This window comes from Musca autumnalis, unplaced genomic scaffold, assembly GCF_047663935.1.
Source record: "Musca autumnalis isolate F117 unplaced genomic scaffold, ASM4766393v1 scaffold_5, whole genome shotgun sequence".
NCBI lineage: Eukaryota > Metazoa > Arthropoda > Insecta > Diptera > Muscidae > Musca > Musca autumnalis.
This window is the reverse complement of record NW_027412088.1, coordinates 2,765,898-2,784,275: the sequence shown is the minus strand read 5'-3', so window position 1 is coordinate 2,784,275 and position 18,378 is coordinate 2,765,898. Positions and strand designations below refer to the sequence as shown.

General features: G+C 35.0%; 1 protein-coding gene across 29 annotated transcripts in view; it reads right to left on the bottom strand.

Annotated features, from left to right (window-relative positions):
• The window catches only part of Pka-R2 (cAMP-dependent protein kinase type II regulatory subunit), a 78,724-nt gene that overhangs the window by 15,740 nt on the left and 44,606 nt on the right, over positions 1-18,378 (bottom strand). For 11 of the 29 annotated variants that reach the window (XM_073955453.1, XM_073955455.1, XM_073955456.1 and 8 more), the window contains 7 exons: positions 17,734-17,972; positions 2,803-2,987; positions 2,634-2,734; positions 1,415-1,510; positions 1,206-1,353; positions 1,053-1,128; positions 192-377 (listed from right to left, as the gene is read on the bottom strand). In XM_073955453.1, the coding sequence (XP_073811554.1) occupies positions 192-377; positions 1,053-1,128; positions 1,206-1,353; positions 1,415-1,510; positions 2,634-2,734; positions 2,803-2,987; positions 17,734-17,956 (1,015 nt within the window). In that variant the 5' untranslated portion in view covers positions 17,957-17,972. Of the gene's footprint in view, positions 1-191; positions 378-1,052; positions 1,129-1,205; positions 1,354-1,414; positions 1,511-2,633; positions 2,735-2,802; positions 2,988-6,170; positions 7,366-17,733; positions 17,973-18,378 lie in introns of those variants that run through there. The other 18 variants (XM_073955474.1, XM_073955477.1, XM_073955465.1 and 15 more) reach the window with 18 other exon arrangements.

The following is an 18,378-nucleotide window of genomic DNA, read 5'->3' as shown; positions in this document are numbered from 1 at the left end:
ATCGAACAATGTAAACAAAACGAAACAAAAGAAAAAATAAAAATTATTAAAACAAGGCAAAAATGGAAATAAATAAAAAGTTAACATATTCTACAAAACTAAAGGAACATACGGCATAATATTGCCTTTCTACTACTTCAAACACTGTCATCAAATAGCCAACAAATAATACTAACAATAATTGTACTTACATGCGACCTTAACGTCATCGCTGGCAGCGTACACGGATGCAGCACGTGGACGATGCGTTACCAAAGCCAATTCACCAAAATATGCACCCTTTCCCAGTTTAGAGATTTCAATCTCAGAACCGTCTTGATCCATTTTGATGACAACTGTACCTTCCTCAATGAAATACATACCATCGGCCACATCACCTGAAAATCACAATTACAATGTAAAAAAAAACAAGTAAGAACAGACTATAGTCGGACGGGGCCGACCATGTGATACCCTATACCACTATCCCTGTGCACTAGCTTTCCGGGCTAGCTGTTATAAGATGTGCATTAGAAATTTTACCAATTTTCACACAAAAGTTTTGATCAATTTAACCCGCTAAATATTATCCGATCATACCGTTGACTTGCACGCTACTTCTTCATCTCAAACCAAAACTACGTTTAAAATTTCGCGCCGATCGGACTATTATTGCGACCTACAGAGCGGCTACAAAATCGAGCAAAAATTTTGTTTTTGGTCCATTTCATCCCTTTAACATTTCACGATCATCGCCAAAAACTAATCAGTTCTATTCTGGTCCAAACCCGACCTCCATACTAAATTTCGTGACAATCGGTCCATAATTGCGGCCTCTAGCTTGATTACAATTTTTAATGGACGGACAGACGGACGGACGGACGGACGGACACACATCGCTAAATCGCTTTATCTCGTCGAGATATGAAGTTTGGTATACCACATGAGGGGTCTACGACGAATATTTCGCGGCGTTACATGAATTTTTGGGAAAACAAACTTATTATACCCTTTTCCACATTGTGGTATAGGGTATAAAAATTAAATCCTGTACGATTTTGTGTCTTTCATACCCTGTTTAATGATCCTGTCGTTTGTGTTGAAACGTTTGGTAACCAAAGCATCGGCCAAATTCATGCGTTCGTAGCTCTGTAAGAAACAAAAAGTTATATAAAATTGTTTCTCTATCTGATTAATGGGTTGAGTATTTTTTTATTAATACACACCTGCAATGTCTTCAACATAGGTACACTATCCAGTAATGATTCGTACATTTTTCTTTTCTTAAAAGCAGATTTTAGTAATATACGCCGGAAGGTTTGACGATCCATAGCCCAAAGTAAGCCTTCAGATTCGGCTTGTATAGTGGCAGCCCTACAAAGGGTACGTAATTCATAATTTAATTATTTCGCATTCCCAACTATTCGAAACTCACCTAGGCATGTTGTATAACAAAGCCAATTCTCCGAATATACCACTGTTGGTGTACGTGTGAACGTGATTGTCATTAACGATAACTTTATAGACGCCCCTAAAACGATAGAATATAAATGCTAAATTATTACTTGGTAGTTAACAAAGAACATGAACTAGGTAGCGTATGATTTCTGCCAACAATCATACGCAGCGCATTACTGTCATACACACAGTTCGATCTATCTCGTTCCTTTTATCAAAAGGAACTAGTTCCATAATATCGCTTCTTAGTTCCATATAATTCTTTCGTTCTTTTTGTTTAAATCGCTCCTTTTGAGAAATTCTGTTTAAGTATACAGTAATTGTATTGGTATGAATCAACCACTATAATTTTGCCATTTATTAAACGATTTGAGCAAATAATAGCATATTCGAAAGATATTATTCACCCCTTTAATAGGAAAAGGGATCAATAGAAATCCGTAGTGAAAAAAGAAAATATGCCCGTTTAAAATTGAAAATGTAAGAAACCCAGATTTTCACTACTTTTACCGTTATAAAATAATAAAACGAAGTGACCCAACCGAACCAAAAGTATTTTCGTTGTCCATGGACGCCAACACGATAGAATTTTGTAATAGAACGCTTGAATATGTTTCTGGTCAACTCTTGTAGCACAATGTCATTTATCGATATTTGCCGACAAATGTGCACTTTATCAAGGCCTAAACTGCCTGAAGGAGCATTCCAATAATTTCCCGATGTACCAGAGAGTTCTTAATTATTGTGTTGGCTACAATTTTGGCCTTTTTTGTTGGGTCGCAAATCTCAATGGTTTGGTTGTTATATACCAAAATATCAAAAAAAAAAAAAAAAAACACCAATAAAAAACTTAAAGTCAAAATCGGGAAGCTCGATTTTCGCGGTAGACATATGGTCCAGTAGACTTTTTTGCTCAGTTCAATCCCAGGAATCAGAAACGGGCCCATTAAGGTTTTTTCCTTCCACACAAATCGCCCCGGCCTAATATATGTATATATATATATATATATATATATATAAACTTTGTCAATTTTTCCTACTTACAATGGCCCAAAATTTGGTAAGTCCCTCCCTAAAATTAATAAGAACTTTTTTGGCAGAGTACATATTGCGAGTACTATAATATATATAAAAATATTTTTATCTCGACGGAAAACAATCGGGATTCAAAGGGTTTATTAAAGTTCCATACGTACGATTCAATGACGTAGAAGTTGTCACCATCGTCTCCTTGGCGGATTATATTTTCACCTGGAGAAACTCGTCTCTCAAACATGGCATCTAAAACTTGGTTCATCTAAAAATACCACAAATATATTAATTTCTTATCTTAAGTGGTTAACAGGACGCCCATTTTCAACTTACCTGTTCCTTTTCCAGGGAACGGAATAACAAAACATTTTTAACTGATTCTATTAGTCGTGAACGTTGTTCATCTGATTTGGGAAACACAGCGGTTGCACCATCATCATCATCAGCATCGTTTTCTGGATCATATGCCTCGGCAAAAACAGATTTGCGTCGATTGGAGAAACGTGGAACAACGGGTTCTGGAAAGATAGAAAAATACAAAGTATAATGTAATTGTTTAATTCAAATTATTTTTAATATAACAGTAGTCAAATGTAGGAAATATATTTCTGATGAAACTCAGAAAATAACGAGGTCGGCCTAAAGTATCAGTCAGCTCAAAAACTATATAATAATTGTTCCACAAACATCCCAGATGGGACAAGGGAGACTTCTCTCATATCAATGAGTGCACGCCGATTCATAGTGGCTCAATGATATGGGACCTACTTTTTATTGCCGAGTCCGAACGGCGTGTCTTACGACACCACTTGTAGAGAAGTTTTTCATGGCTTAAATACTCAGGAAATGTCGCCAGCATTACTGAGGGGGAATTTTGCCACCGTTAAAAATTTGACGTTGCTTGGCCTGGGATTCGAACCGCAGACCTTCTGAGTGCAAGGCGGACGTGCTAACCATTGCACCACGGTGGCCCCCAAACTAAAACTATATTTTATATATTTTAATTGTTTCAGAAAAAAGGATTGTTTTCAATGAAGCCTGCAGTACTTTGGTATTTGAGGATTTTCATTGAAAATTCCAGCCCGTCCATCCGCTTCAGTTCACTTTGCAAACATTCTTCTTCAGAATTATAGGAAGTTTTGGTTCACCTTCTTTGAAGAGTTATGTTCGCACTCAAATCCAGCTTTAAGATATGTTCAGATCTGCTAGGAAGTCTATATTGCACATGATCCATACATGATCATAGTCTCCAAATATTACAAGTGAAGAATCTGTCCATCAACCAATATGTCACTTCACAAAGAAACAGAAAATTTCTACACATATCTAACGGTTCTATAACGACAAAACAATCCCGGTTATAGGGTCACTAGGTTTATCTGACCGGTTATATCTAGTCGTAGATCTTCTTCCTTACTTCTACTTAACAAGGCCGAGATCAGAATTGCTATGCGAAATACAGAACTTGTTGGTGGCCTGCATTCTATGTGATGTTGAAGAGGAGACGGAGAACATCGAGCAACTATTGTATGAGTTCCCAATGTTAAACAACACTAATAAAACCTCGTGCAATGGTGCCACCGTGGTGCGAGGGTGTGCACACCCGCCTTGCACGCTGATATTCCGAGATGTTTCAATTATCTGTCAATATAAGCACTTTTACGCTGTAATTTCGGTGTCAGCGGAAATATTTATATGTTTTCTATGGTGGAAAATGATTAGAAAACCTTGCTCGACTAAAAGAAAAGTCGTCGTTAATATCTCAACGATTCGGCAAAATAAAATGATTGTTCTATCCTGATGATCAAAAATAAATTCCATTTTTTAAAGTAATATGGGAAAAATGATACGGAACATCATAGATCGTTGGTGGCGTTTTTTATTGGGATAGCTGTTACAATTTTGATTTTTCAAAATAGTCTGGCTTAATCCCATTGTTGTTGTTTTAGTATTTAAAACAACTAATCTATTTAAATACTAAAACAACAACAATGGGATTAAGCCAGAATATTTTGAAAAATCAAATTTGTAACAGCTATCCCAATAAAAAAACGTCACCAATGTTCTATTTGAGAAACACTGGCACGGTTTGTGTGTGGTTGGTATAAGCTACCAACAGAATTTTGTTATGTGCATTCGTTGAAAATCAACGACACATAACAGTGGAAGAAGGTTTGCTTTGTTTTGCAAACACTTTCGTCGGGGTTGTGTGAAGTTGCCAAAGAACATGTAAAAAGTGTCAGTCGGCTTTGCCGACAGATATATACCCTCAGCCAATGTGAAGTGAAACTTTCACCTACGGACAGATCGAATGTATTTTAGGTCTCTCCAGAATTTTGTAGCCCTTTTTGGACATTTGAGCTTGCCGACTAAATATAGATTAGGAATTAACTACACTAAAACACAAATGTTGAACTGTTTTCCTAAGAAATATGGAGTTGCACCTGAAAAAACTTTTACAATCGTAGTGGAGGTAGCAAATGCAAATCGCTTCAACAAAAATCAAAGTGATTCGAGAGAAGGTCTTAAAGTAAACTTAACCGAAATTTTGTGTGGGACGTACCCGAAGGAGTGGACAAATATAGTCCATATTGCAACCTGATCTATGTATATCTGGTAGATATGTTAGGATGTGTGAAGTATGGACCAATTCGGCCACTCAGTTCAAAAGTTACCGTACGAACAATTTTTCTGAACATTTTTGAAATTTTGTGGGAAGGTACCTGAAGGAGTGGACCGATATGGCTTATCTTCGAATTTAAACTATGTTTGGACAAAATATTACGAAGGCCAAATTTTGGACCGAATCGGCAGATTCGTTCGAGAGTTATCTTGCGCTCCAACCACTACACACGGTGTCATAGGGGCTTTTTGCATCTTTGAGGTTATTTTCTCAGGAAGTATGGACTTGCCCCTGATGAAACTTGTACCGTCGTATGGGGGCAGTGAATACAAGTTGCTGCAACGATCAAAGCGATTCGAGAGCAGGTCCTAATCTGAACTTATCCGAAATTTTGTGTGGGAGGTACCCGAAGGAGTGGACCGATTGAGTCCATATTGGAACCTCATCTAATTCTGATAGAAATTTCACGATGAGCAAAGTATGGATGAAATCAGTTACTTCCTTCAAGAGTTATCGTGAGGGTATAAAAACTTCTCATTGAAGTTTTTTCTTGGTTCACCTTTTTACTTCGAGCTGACGATTGATGTTTGGGTATAAAAAGTTTTTTGTAGAAGAAGTTATTTCTATTCTATATATAATAAAATCTCGTCTTTCTTATATCTATCAAACGTGGGTACAGCATTCTCTTTGTCATTTTCCCATGAAGTCGTAGATGGCAGATACAATAACCGGATTAGCATAGATGTAAACTGTCAGGCTGTGAGACTTTGACCCTTAAACAGGAACAGGAATTATGAATCCCCTAGCACCCTTAATTTCCTTGATGTTTGCCCATTATCTTTTACTATATTTTCCCCTTCTCCTACTATATTTTAATTTTACTCAAATTTAATTTGGTATCAAATGTTTTTTTGTTTTTATTGGAAAAACTAAAGTCGAGCACGAAATTTTTAAAGAGGATCTAAAGTTTCCTGTGTCTTCCGAACATCAATAATAACGTTGTATACATATACATCTGCAAATCTATTGTATAAATAGACATTAATAATATCATTAATACAGTAATAGAGCAGCTTACCAGCTAAAAGAGATCCTGACACCTGGGAGGTCATAGTTGCCACGTAAATTTATTAATTATATGCCAAAATGATGATGATGCCACAAACAAATATAATTCTATTCGAAGATTTTGAGATCTATACAAAATTGTAGGTCATAAGAATATATTCCACCAAAAAAACAGCGCATATTTAGTAACATTTAATACTGTTTCGAGTTTTGATTATTCGGTTAATTTTAATTTTGGACTTGTTCCTTGATTGTCGATATGAGAATAAAAAGAAAGAAGAACAGCAAATGCAACAATGCAGTGGTAAAAAACACAAAGATATTTGGCAGCACTTCTTACGTTTTCCTTTTCAAATCGTCATCAAGCAACGAACCCTTTTTTTAATGTTAGCACACGTATCACTCGGTACATAGCGGGCGTAAACAGGACTCTGGTTCATAGTTACAAAAATCACATCGCAACACACATTTTTTCCATACGAGAAGAGTATTTTGTTATGAGCGACAATGATTGCCAGTCCAATTCTTGTTCAATATTTTTGTATGCACAACACTTCTAATATTTTAATTAAGGTTATACATTTAATATACAGCTGTATAAATAAACATACTCATATGTACATATGTATGTGACGTGCAACAGCCTCACTATGTTGACTGCATATTTTTGATTCACAGTTTTCTGACGTGAAATTCTTAAAATACCACAATCATTCCTTTCTACATTCGTTTTAATTACAGTAATGACATTTTTCTGGGTTAAAGACGACAAATAATAATAATTTTTGCACACAGAGTGACATGAGCGTGTAAGAAGCACATTCAACAATTACACATGACTAGTAGATCTTATTATATTAATTTCAAACCCAACCCCCCTCTGTTGTGCTCTTTTAATCCAAAATATTTTTTAACAATATGACCATGTAATTTCAGGCTCACGCAATTACAACATTCATTTGGCCGTGAGTTTTTAGCGTAGGGAGTCTTTTTATGTCTTTTTTTAACCGTACAATGCGCACTTTTGCCAGAGAAACGATCTTTCAGCCAGGAGTGACAAATGTTGACTAACGAAATTTTTTGGGCTGTCTGTCATAGACCAACTAAAATTTGAAAGACAAAAAAGGCAAATACCTATGCACAAAAGGCAACCCTGTTTTTCGATTAGTGGCATACAACCCGCACATCCACACACACATACACACAGGTTCACACATAAATGCTCATATTTATACTTGTAGATCCACCAACAGTTTATTGCATATGAAAATATCGACTAATGGCATTCTCAAGCAGAGGCACACACAAATAAACTCTTATGTTGGTGCCTCATCAGCATGCCAAACAGACGGAACAGTGACATTAGACAACCTGGCCGGCAACCTGTTACACAAAACAAGAGCATTGGGCATAGGGGCATTTTCAAAACACCTGTTAAAGAATAAGGACCAGCATTTATTTGGTGGATGCTCTACTACCCCATTTACCCTTAAAAGGGGGACGTGACGTCTGTTTGCGAATATTCCAATAGAGAATCGAAACTATTAGCAAATATTTAATACAAAATGACACGAGTGAAGACCAACATCAATACATACGTATGTATGTCCATACTATGTGTGTAGATTAGGGTTATGACTTTTTTACAACCTTATATCCCTGTAGTAAAATATTTTGATGAGTTTTTACCTAATATGCAAAAGTTCATTAATTTTGAGAAAAACTGTCAAAAGTACATAACACTAGTGTACAATGTACCCATATCAACATACATACGATATTTTTTATGGACAAAATACAATTCTATAACTAACCCAAATTCCAAGCGGCAATCAATGCAAATGTTAAACCTGGCTCCACACACATATTTGGCATTTGTTGGCATTTTAATTAAAATTCCTTGATAACACTTTGCAAGGATGGCTATAATCCGCCAACATTAACGTACATACAAATATATTATTGTTTTTTTTGCCTTACATTATATCGTGTCACAATATAACGTGGGATCTGAACTTAAGTTGTTCATAATTTTATATGAGACATCGGCTTCCAAGTAGTAATGACGGTGAGGAACACTCAATTACTAACATTAATAAATAATTGCTTATATGCAAAACGTATTGATTCGTATAAACAAATATAAAGAAAGTAGTACCAAGACACGCGTACATTTTGTTATAAAAAAGATTGAAACGAATGTTGCAAACATTTTTTTTTTAGTTATTTTCGTAAATTCAGTTCATAACGTAAACCCAGTTGGGTCCATTTCCAAAGAAAGAAAATATCGTTCTCATAACGTCAAAAATGAGTTCAAAACACAATTAATGCCTCCGAGTTTATCACTGGAGATGACCTTTATGAATTCGATTTAATTACACTGTGCAACACTGAAAATGCAAACAACTTCTAGTGGGCATTTTCTGAAAATACATATTGACAAAACCCCTAGTTGGGTTTCGTGATTTTAGATCGGGTTTGGATTTTATGGCCTCATGTATAACGGACTAAAATGACCCTTTTGTTCCAATGATCCGGTCTTTATCTCCGAGACTAATAAGAACTATGCTTTGCGGGCTTCAGCAAGATTGTAGTCCTAAAGTAGTAGAACATAAGTGCCAAATAGACAAATTAGGAACAACCGAACCTATCGCATCAAAATTGATAAAATATAGGAAAGTTTACATAATTTCTGAAATATGGTCAGTAACTGCCAAACTGTTAAGAGTTAAACCATGTAACATTTCGCAAAAAATTTCCAAATAGTGTGCTCAGTAATTCTTCAGAAAATTCTGAAACTGTAAAAGACATATTTGATGTTGTTTAGGCGGTATTTCATACCATACATTCTACAAAGCATATTTCAAACATCGTTCACACAGGATGTTTATTCTCATGTTTGAAATTTCAATGCATTGTCGATATATTTATCAAATTGTCGTTGAAAAATATCCTAAAAACAAAGCGATAGAGGAATTTTACAACAATGATATGTTCTGAAGGGTTATGTATTATATTCCAGCGAATATTTTTCGCATAGAGAACATTAAAAAAAATTAACAGTTTTGGAAATACGCTGCGAAATATATACAAATTACTGAATATTTAGATATCGCACCTGTTCAACAAAAGGGTAGTAACTCAAAATGTTGTAATTTTCACTTTTCATCAAAAAACGATATACAGTGCGTTTTGTAAACATTACTCTCTATAATAGAGATTAATGATAAAGTTAAGCCACTGCACAGTGTCCAATTTTCCGAAAAACCTGACCAAAAATCGGGATTATAGGATTCCACTGCATGTAGTTATGAAAAAAATATATACGTTTCTTGTTTAATAAGTGGGTATAAAAACAGGTCAAAGCGACCCTATTTGACCTTTTTTTCTTCGTCTCAATATTTACATTTTTATAAAATTATGATCCAAAATAAACAACGGGTTTTAAACATCTTTTTTGTAAATGTAATGAAATATATGTGAAACTAATTTAATTTAAAATGTTTAAATGAAGTGTGCGCTCTTTAAAAATTGATGTCCGTACTTGTTGATTTTTTTTTTTCAAGCTCCATTTTCACAATAAATGATGAATATAGTTGTGAGTACTCGTAAGATCGAGTTGGGCTGTGTAATTATTATTTCATTAAAAGCAAGAGTTGTTTACCAATTTCCATCGAAACATTCTGCACATATTTGCACTTTTCGTTTTTATGTGATATTTTGTCTTGCAGATACATACAGTGGTGGCCAATACATTTGCAACAAAATTGCATGTTTTAGAAAATTGTCTGTAAAATATTTTTTTGAAAGACAATTTAGGTACTTATTTCAATTATTTACGGTTTAATGCTTCAAGTATAAGAAAATAAAAAGTTTTGACATTATTTCCTAAATTTCTGACTCTTGCACCCATGCTCTTGCCCTACCCTAGACCCGCCACTCCCCCGATGAATTACGTATGACTGATATCAGTTTTAAAATTTTACTCACTTTAAAACTTCCCAAAACAAAAAGACAAATAATTTGAGTCGTATAAAAATGATATTTTACAAAATATTGACGATTTTTGCATGTGATTTGGCTCATGTTTTGACCATTAAATTTAAGTCGTTTTATATTCAATTTTTTTTCATAATTCTTTTTGGACATCGTATAAAAACTTTTTATTTTCTTATACTTGAAGCATTAAACTATAAATAATTGCAAAAAGATACATAATTTTGTTTTCATAAAAATATTTTACAGCAAATGTCCTAAAATGTGTAATTTTGTTGTAAATGTATTGGCCACCACTGTACATATTTTCGTTGTTTCAGAATGTTAGAATATAATATTTGGTAACTTCCTGGAATTTAGGTAAAATTTAGAGTTTTGATGTATTCTAGGAGCTATAGTAAAATTTTATGGGGAACAAATTTCTAGAATATTTTGATCTGATACGATAACATTTTTAGGAGATTTTAACGATTTGTGGAAAAAGGGACAATAAGACCCCTTTTATGATTCGCGCGAGGGTTAATTTTTCTAATAAAAATATTCGAATTTTGGTCGGTAAAGTTGCCAAAGACACCGTATACCTAAAGTGCAAGGATTCCAAGTAATCTTAACACAAATATTTCCAAAACTGTAGAAATTGTAGAAGCTTGCACCCCTATTTTAGTTTCTTGGTTTTTTGGAAAAAATTGATACCAACATTTCCTTGGTAAGTAATGCAAATAGAGATTTCATTTCTTTGATGACTTACACTAAACTTTAGCGCAGAACATTTTTGTCATTGACGCTATTCTTCTAAAATTATGTTCTATGACAATTACGACCTTAACCCTAAAATGTGTTTTTAATTTTGCATATTTCTTGAGTTTAGGTAAGATATAGAGTTTTGGTTTATTCTAGGACCTATAGTAAAAATTGATACCCCTTTAATGACCGTCTGAGAGTTAAATAAAATTAAAACATAAGAACCCAAAGTTAGGTCAAAATCCATTAATTTTTAGAGTTTTGGCCATGTTTTTCGTAAAATTGGACACTGTGCAGTGGGGGAATACTACAGTCATAAGCAATCATCAATCATCGAAGATGGGTTTTCTTCATGAATTGTAATGTCTTCCATTTGGGAAGTTTGATATGATAGATTGGCAGTGGCTTAGAACGCTAAGACCTCGACAACATTTTCTGTTTGATGGAGAGGGCCAAAGTACAAACCTCAGCCGGGGCAGCCGAGCTTTGCTGTGAAGTTTTGTTTAACGAATTTTTATACCCTCATACGGGCAAAATGTGGCTGATCGAAATAAGGATCTTAGACCTCAAATATGTTTGGACGAAATCCGTTTCAGACAATTCGGAGTAGATTTAGCGATGTCCGTCCGTCTATCTGGCTGGCTGATGCGCACGATAACTCTCCAACGGATCAACCTATTCGAACCAAATATTTGGTATCGCAATATTTTGCCTAAACTTAGTTTAAGTTCGGAAATCGGTTATATCGGTCCACTCCTTCCGGTACCTCCCCACAAGTTCGAATATGTTCGGAAAATTTGTGCGCACGATAACTATTGAAGGGAGTAACCGATTTAGTCCATACATGGCACATCGTGAAATTTCTATCAGATTAAGATGAGGTCAAGGCCACTCCTTCGGGTACCTCCCACCCCAAATTTTTGTAGAAGTTCAGTTTAGGGCTAGCCCTCGAATCGCTTTGATTTTGGTTTTTACAACTTGTATTTACTGCCCCCGACGGTACAAGTTCCATTGGGGGCAGGTCCATACTTCATGAGTAAATAGCCAGAAAGGTACAAAAAACCCCTATGACATGGTGTGTAGTGGTTGGAGCGCAAGATAACTCTCGAACGGATCTTCCGATTCTGTCTAAAATTTGGCCTTCGTAATATTTTGTTCCAACTGAGTTCAACCTCGAAGATGGGCCATATCGGTCAACTCCTTCAGATACCTCCCCCACAAAAGTTCAGAAATGTTCGGAAATATTGTGCACACGATAACTCTTAAAGAAAGTGATCGATTTGGTCCATACTTCCTACTCCACATTTTTGTCGGCAAGTTTAAAATGTCCAAAAAGGGCCACAAAATTCTAAAGATGAAAGTTTAAATTCACAAAGGCTAAGGGTATACATATCTCTGTCGGCAAAGCCGACTGATACTTTTTTAATTGTTATTAAAAAAATTCTTTGAAAAAATTAAAAACCCTTTTTACTAACCCTATTTGAACTCATTTTCAAATTTTTATATTCAGAATGGTAAATAAAAAAATAAATGACCTGTTTCTCACAGACGCACAGTGGATCAACTTGTATGAAGAAAGTGGCCAAAAATATTTCCAGTGCAAAGAGCAAGTAAATACGCTGGTTACAGTTTTGTGCTGCTGTGCAGATAACCATAACCTCAGCATTCTCCCCTCTTTTTCCTCTGGAGGGGGTATAGGGTATGAATTGTTTTATACTGTTAATACAAAATGTCATGAACAAAAGTACCTTTTATTTTTTGATGCAAAAATAGGCATAGGGAAACAAAACAATCTCCAAAACAACAATCTCCAACAAATTTAGCGGGTCAATATGAAGAAGATACGGATTGCCCCGAAACCAAAGTGTTTCGGCCAGCGGCCTCTAACCCAGCATCAAACCTATGATTCTACATAGCTCGCAAGTGACTGATATACTAGGTGGCAATTTGCGACTAAGTCCAACAATCTATTCAAATATCGTTCCCGACATTCATTCCCGACCATCACCAATCATCACCCCCATAAAATCATCACCTCATAATTGTCAACAATTCTACTTCTATAAATAACATTTACCATTTCTTTTTTTGTATTCTTGGTTTCTCTTCATCTTACAGGTACTCTATCCCAAACCTTACTTTCTTTCTTATAACATTGGATGAGCACTACGGACCGGAAGATCTCCGAGTGGCGTAGTCACACACATCCCCTAACCTATACAAAAATATGCAGTGCAGTAAAACATGCACTAGTGATAGAATGCATTTTTGGGTGCATATTTTTACCACGAACTGCATCTTTAGATGCAAACTTTTTGCCGGATTCTTGCTTTACATAAATAACAAATTACATAATTTTATTCATTGTGAGGTAGTATTGAATGTGCTATATCATAAATGTAGTGAAATAATGCCTTTTAATTTATTTCATTGCACTAAAGTGAAAGACGTGCATGGGGTGGCAAAATAGTCAGAGTAATAGCTAACCGAGCGCCGGATGCCAGCCAAGAAAAGGTTGGAAACGTGCCGCTGTTTACTATTAGTAATGAGAGGCACGTAAACGTTATTTCTTTAAAACATTTTTCCCATGCCAAAACTATTCCGACTAATTTCTAAGGTTCTTCCAGGATAACGAAATCCTTAAGTATTTTTTTTTTCTTTTTGCACATACACATCTAACTTCCAAAAATTTGCACCACAATTTAATAGATAGATACCTTTTTCCATTCTATAACATTATCAAAGTGATGCGAAAATGCAGATTTAAATGCACACCAGTGGTGAGTGAGGCCTGTTAAACAATTACATCATCAACAACATCCATCCACTTTCTGCTCTAATAAATATGACGGAACAGACTTCTCAAACACGTCTAATTCTATAAATTAGATTGGCTTCTTCGTTTGTTGTTGTTGTTTCTCTTCTTGTCCACATAAATGAGGACTGTAGACGATTGCACTCATACTAGGATGTAACGTGCTAAAAGAACCTATGGAGCAAAATTATAAACAAAAACCATTTTCGATTTTTGTGTAAATAATAAAAACTCGCGTTATTTTTTGACAAGTCAGTTGTTTTATTGTTGGTTTCGCTTGCAAATATTTTGTTGTTGACAGACGCCATACAAATATGAGGATGGCTGGCCCTATTCATTTCATCCTAATAAAAAGCGAAATGTTTGGATGGCTGAAGCTTTAAACATAAATATACAACATTTTTACATGCGGGTTGGAAGACCCTTTTAAGTGGTGCTCAGCATTATGTGAGATGTGTCAGTAACTCGTTCGCTGCAATCTTGTTTACAGGTCAAGCAGGCCATGGTTCGATGTTATCGTCATTGGTATTGTGAATTGTCCTATTGGCGTGTTTTGTTTTCTCCAATATTGAGTTATTTAACATACAGTGTGGCTATGTATTTATATATGTATGTATATGACCATTTTTTGTTGCAGTATGTATATATGTACATATGTATAAATAGCTGTCTATAAAAAGCTTTGGTTATGAAGTGTGCAAAGGTGGCGCGTGCCAGCAAACTCTGTCCTTGTTTAATAAACACCAAGTATGTTGTTGTATGGGCATGTAATGACGTATGGGAGGGTGAAACGTGTTTTCGGGTGAAATGAAATTGAATTTACTTCCTTCCGACTGGTATTGTTGTCGGTGGTGTTTTCGAGGGTGCTGAGGTGTGTAATTTGTTTTTGTTCCACTTAAAAGCTAATGTAAAAAAATGTGACGTTTATAAATAGAAACAAGTAAAGAAAAACAGTTGTAATCGGCTGGCAATATAATAGTCTACAACAATATTTTAACGAAACGTCAAAGTTCTTGGGCTAAACAAACCTTTATACATCCACACTGTAAAAAAGGAAAGGGAGTTACTCTTAAAACCACCAAAATCTTTACCTCTAGTAAAATAGTACAAAGAATTTTATTTGAAAACAAGTTATTGGAACTTCTTAATAAACATGTTCTCCCCAAAAACTTTAACAAGAGTTCAAATCGAAAATAACCACAAGGTTGTGCGCTTTCAAATTCGTATTCAGAGAAATATACGCTCTGTTCCAGAACTGCAAGAATCTACTAATTTTTAAAATTTTTTCGATATCATAAAGGAAAGATTCTGGAACAGACTTGGAGCTTATTTTCCCTTATTTTGTTTCCTATTTTTTTAATTTAACTCAAGAAATACAGCTCCGCTCTCTTGTATAGAACCCCTACCGATTTTTTTTTTGAACCTCCATTTTTTCAGGTTTATACAATATATGAAGTCGTGAAGCAAAGTCAAAAATTGAAGTAAAAAAATTTGGCTCATTTGAATAGAACCCTCCTTTAAAACTTGGGTATACAGAAAGATTGTATTAGAATATCGATGCATATGCACTCTATATTGAAAGCGAAGCACTTTCAGTAATATTAAATGCATATTAGTATATCCCTCCTGATTACGAATACACCCGTATATCCTGCTTTAGCAAGGATTCTTTTTATAATCAAGTGTAATGCCTGACAAGGCTTGCCTAATTCCTTCAACAAGTTAATTTTTGGAAGCGTACTGTCCACTAGAGTTGTACATTTTACGCATAAGCCATTCTCATACATTTTAGAAAATATTTACCTCTTTGAATTAGAATTCCTTTTTAATTTGTCGTGCGCATTTAGGGTGAAAGAAATTGACGTCCAAGTCATTCATAAGACTGTGAAACAAAATTCATTTTTTTCAAAATTATGGGAAAACCGATTACATTATGAAAGTAGAGCTAAAAATATGAGACACGTATATCGGCGTTTTTAAAGTTTACGTCGGAATGTAATCAAAATAGGCGGGACAAGTTCCGCCCATTTTAAAATGTTTCGAAATATTCGAGTTTACATATCTTGGAATCCTTGCATTTCAGGTATAGAGTATCTTTGGCAACTACTAAGGAGGGTGTAGGAAATATTTTTGTTAAAAATTATAACCCTCATGCGGTTCAACAAAGGGGTCTTTTTTGTCCTTTTTTCGAAAATCTTTCAAAAACTCATTAAAAATGTGATCGTATCAAATCCGAATATTCTACAAAATTGTTCGCCATAAAATTTCACTGTAAGTCCAGAATACACCAAATCTGTAACTCTTGTCTAATCGCCAGAAATCTCTAAAAATGAAAAGCATGTTTTAGGGTTAAAGTCGGACTTCGTCTGAGTTTATTCAAAATTGTCCCACAAAACATAATTTTAGAGAGATGATGTCAGAGACAAAAATATTATTCGTCAAATTTCACCATAGGTCACCAAAGAAATGAAATGTCTATTTAAATTCTATAGCATGAAAATATCAGTATCATTTTTGCTGAAAAAAACATGAAAATATTTCCCAATTTTTTTGATGAAAATTTTTTCCTTCTTTTTTCTAGTTGATACATGGAAGTAATATAAATCTTGCTTATAGGTGAAAGGTGTCAAAGGATGAAAAATTCTACACAAAATTTCACTGTGAGTATCAGAATAAACTATCCCTTTGATGAACCGCATGAGGGTTAACATTTTTAACAAAAATATTTCCCACACCCTCCTAAGTAAAGTTGCTAAAGACACTATATACCTGAAATGCAAAGATTCCAAGATATCTAAACTCGAATATTTTGAAAAATGTTAAAATGGGCGGAACTTGCCGCGTCTGTTTTGGTTACTTTCCGACGTAAACTTTAAAAACACCGATACACTTGTCTCATATTTTTAGCTCTACTTTCATAATCTACTCGATTTTCCTTGTCATTTTTTTGTCGCACAGTGTAATTAGTAGTGCGTTACAATACCATAAAACACCTTCATCGCTACACAAACAATTTAAACGGTGGTCTTCCATTCAATAAACGCGAAATCAATAGTTATATAGTCCATATTCTAATACAATCTTTCTGTATACTCAAGTTCTAAAGAGGGGTTCTATTCAAATGAGCCAAGTTTTTACTTCAATTTTTGACTTTACTTTGTTTTCGTCGAATAATTCTTATATAAATCGGATATGAATACAACTGAATGACCATGTTTACTTCAAACACACGAAACAAAATATAAAAAAAAACTTAAATACTTCATATCTTGTATAAATCGGAAAAAATAACCGTTATTTTCAAATTTCGTTTTTTCTCTCAGATAAAAAGATTAGACTCGTTTTGGTGTCTTCTTCGATTTCTTTACTCAACAAAATGGATCAATGAAACTGTATTAAGTTTTGTGGTATAACTGTTTTAAGGAAGACTACCGAAAAAAGCACGTCAAGGTCGGTCAAATGTGATGAGGTTGTGCTCACTTTTCTCTTCGACTGCAATGGCGTAATGCATAATGAATTCAATAAGAAATACTACCTTGAAGTTATGCGTCGTTGGCGCGAAGCCAATCGTCAGAAACGTACAGGATTGTGGAAAAACCAATCATCAATTTTGCACCATGATAACACATCAGTTTGCTGATCAGCTGAATTTTTCCTCTTCCAAAAACTGGAGACACCAATGAAGGGAAAGCGTTTTGCTGCGATTGAGGAAATAAAAGCAAAAGCGAAACAGGAGCTGTTGGCTATACCAAAAAGCGCGTAAGTGTTTCGAGAATTGGAATACACCCTGGAATAAGTATTTTTTATCTGAGGGGCATTACATTCAAGGGGACAAGATAGTTATTGATGTATAAATAAATACTTAAGTTTTTGATCAGATCGTATTTCTCTTTGCATTCTCGAATAAATGTTCTAACTTTTTATTGCCAGTTTTCGGCAAGACAAACGAAATTCGAGTCTTATTCTATTGAATATGTATAGGATACGGTAACGAATGACACACAATCATTGAACAACTTACCGTCATCATCTTCCTGAGACATGACACTATCATCAACTGAACCACGATCATTGTCTCGATTGAAAGCCGTTAGCCGGCGTGATTCTTGCAGTTTTGTAAAGTATTCAACAGCAAAATCGACCACATCGCCCGGCTGTTCCAGCAGGTAGGCAATGGAGAATTCCAATAGAACTTCACGCAGTGCATCTGGTACTTGAATACGTTGCTTTTGTTCGTTTGACATTTTAATGTTATTTAGACTGAAATGAGAAAGAAATAAATATTTAATAGAGGCATTGTTTCTCTAAAAGACTACGATAGTCCATTATAACATGTTGCCTTTACTTTTTGGTTTAAGATACATATAAAGGACAAAAACATATATAAAATTTATAAATTAGCACTAAACTTTACACGTAATATGGCACGAGAGTACCCACCCCCTTTTTCATCCACTTATTGCAAAAACAAGTGAGCAAAGGCTATAGTCGGGGCGGGGCCGACTATGTGTTACCCTACACCACTACCCCTGTGCATAAGCTTTTCACAGGTAAACATTTCATTTAGGGAATATAATCCGAATACCATCAAACATAATATGCCTCTTTCTCTCGGGACCCCATAAGCACCCAAAATTTCGTGACCATCCGATCAAAATTGCGACCT